At 39.9% G+C, this 2,239-nt stretch overlaps 1 protein-coding gene across 1 annotated transcript in view; it reads right to left on the bottom strand.

The window, feature by feature from the left end:
• The window catches only part of Efhc2 (EF-hand domain containing 2), a gene marked incomplete at its 5' end in the record, with an annotated part of 127,647 nt that extends 125,408 nt beyond the window's left edge, over positions 1-2,239 (bottom strand). The window contains 1 exon segment of the mRNA XM_029562191.1: positions 2,121-2,239. Coding sequence (XP_029418051.1) covers positions 2,121-2,239 — 119 coding nt within the window.

The following is a 2,239-nucleotide window of genomic DNA, read 5'->3' as shown; positions in this document are numbered from 1 at the left end:
ACTTGGTCTAAAGTATCTCTTTCCCTTTGCTGCTCAATGTAGTTGTTTTTTAAATGTTTGTTTGACTGGTTGGTTTGATTTTGCAGTGTTGGGGATAGAACCCACGGCCTTGCAGATGTTATAGGTAAGGACTTGTACAACTGAGCGACATTCTCAGTTCTCACTATACATTCTAAATTATCATGTTATCATGCATTTTAATTTGACCATGAGCCTTCTCTTCAGTGGTCTAGGTGAAAACCTGCCTACGTGCTTGTTGGAGGCCAGCATTGCTTCAAGGCACTATCCCAAGCTGCCACATAAAAAACAGACAATAGAAGGTGCAGAAATACAGACAGGGAGACATGGTAGGTAGCTATCCCATTACCATAGGCAAGAGATGAGAGTAGCATAGGCTGAAAATGTAGTAAAGAAAACAAAAAGTCATAGGCAGAGTCAGCATATGTTATGCTAGAAGAATTAAGAATAGGGTGGCAGGTAGGTATGAGGAAATGGGGAGAGGAAAAGGAGTGGAGACTGTGGTCAGAAAGGACTGTTTTGAAGTCTGAAATATTGCAGGTGGCAATACTCCAAAAGGAAAAAAAAATCACACACACACACACACACATAAGAATTATGTCTCAAGGAACAAGGGACCCTGGAATATCACTGACGCCATTGACACCAACCACCAAACAACCACTCAGCTCTCCTCCTTTATTCCTATCGAGCTGTCAGAAAAAAAAAAACATTTTACTTGCCCCCAGTGGCATCCATGTGTATCAGTGAACAAATAAGTGAATGGCTCCACTCTTTGACCCTACACAAGATCCCCAACACAAACTCCATTCACTACAACTTCCCAAAGTTCTCTGCTAGAAATTTCTTCTTACTGACCTGAATTCTAACCCCTTCCATTCAGGACAGAGATAATAAGGTCTCCATCTCCACTAAGACACTTCTTTACTTATCCAAAGACATTTATCAAGCACATTTGAGTCTCCCTATTATAAACATCCTTTTACATTGCTCTATTTTGCACATGACAAATTTTCAGTCCTATTACCATCATGTTTGCTATCTACTGAAGGAATCTAGAATTCAGCCTCACCTCAAGGACAAGGCCCATAGGTAGCACAAAGAGAAGGAATAAGTTACTTCCTCTGATCTCTTCCATATTCTAATAACGCATCCTCATATTAGCCTCTATGCCGGCCCCACTGCAGGGTTAACACTAATCTATGGCTGAAGTGGAGTACAGATGAAGATAACATGCATTTGCACACTGAAGGAACAAGTGCTCAAGATGGCTAATCTTGTTCATTTGATTGGATTCAGAAACATCTAGGAAATTAGTAAAACATACCATTGGTTATATCTGTGAGAGCATTTCCAGAATGATTAGATTGCAAGGTGCTGTGTTCATTAATAGAGTAATTGGAGGAAGTAGGTCATTAGGGGCATGTCACTGGTCTATCTTGCCCTGGTCCCTGCTACTCTTCTGCTCTGCTTCATGTCCAACATGATGTGAGCTGTTCCACAACACTCCCTCCACCATGAAACCTCTGAAACACTGTGCAAAACAAATCTTTCCTACCTTACGTTATTTCTGTAAAGAATTGGTCACAGGAACAGTAAAGCTAACATAGTTAAACAAACATCAAAGTCTTGAGAGCTACCATAAACGGTATTAGTTAACAGTATGAAGGTGAGGCGAGCCATGATGAGAAAATGGCAGGGCAATAAATTCAAGAAAGAAGAAAAAATGCAACCCATAATCCGCAGCAGAGAAAAGCTTTCTTTTCATCTGAGGATGTGGTTATGAGGTGATGGTGATGTGGGAAAAGAGACCAAAAGGCTTAAAGACAGAGTAAAAGACACAGCAGATTTTACTAACACTAGATATAATAACACAGCATAGCACAGGAGGAGAGAAATGGCCAGTGTGGAGTTCTAAGTGGTGGAAATATGCTAAGTTACTATCAGTAACTACAGGTTAACAGCATGTTTTTACTCACCACTACCCAAAACTGAGAAGTCTACGTATTAGCCTGGGACCTTTCAAAAAAAACTAAAGAAAAATAATGTACAAAGGCAAGAGTTATGACGGAAAGAATCATAATGCTGCTTTATATAGATACCTTGAGGCAGTCCGCTATTGATCACTCCTGGTTCATTGACTTGAATGGTGTCATCTTCAAGGTAGAAATAGATTTTATAGTATCTTATTCTAAAACTTTCTTGGCTTTTATCAGGCACT

This window comes from Nannospalax galili, unplaced genomic scaffold, assembly GCF_000622305.1.
Source record: "Nannospalax galili isolate Female #2095 unplaced genomic scaffold, S.galili_v1.0 scaffold2350, whole genome shotgun sequence".
In the NCBI taxonomy this organism is placed as follows: domain Eukaryota; kingdom Metazoa; phylum Chordata; class Mammalia; order Rodentia; family Spalacidae; genus Nannospalax; species Nannospalax galili.
Note: the sequence above shows the minus strand (reverse complement) of the source record. Positions and strands in the feature narration are given on the sequence as shown.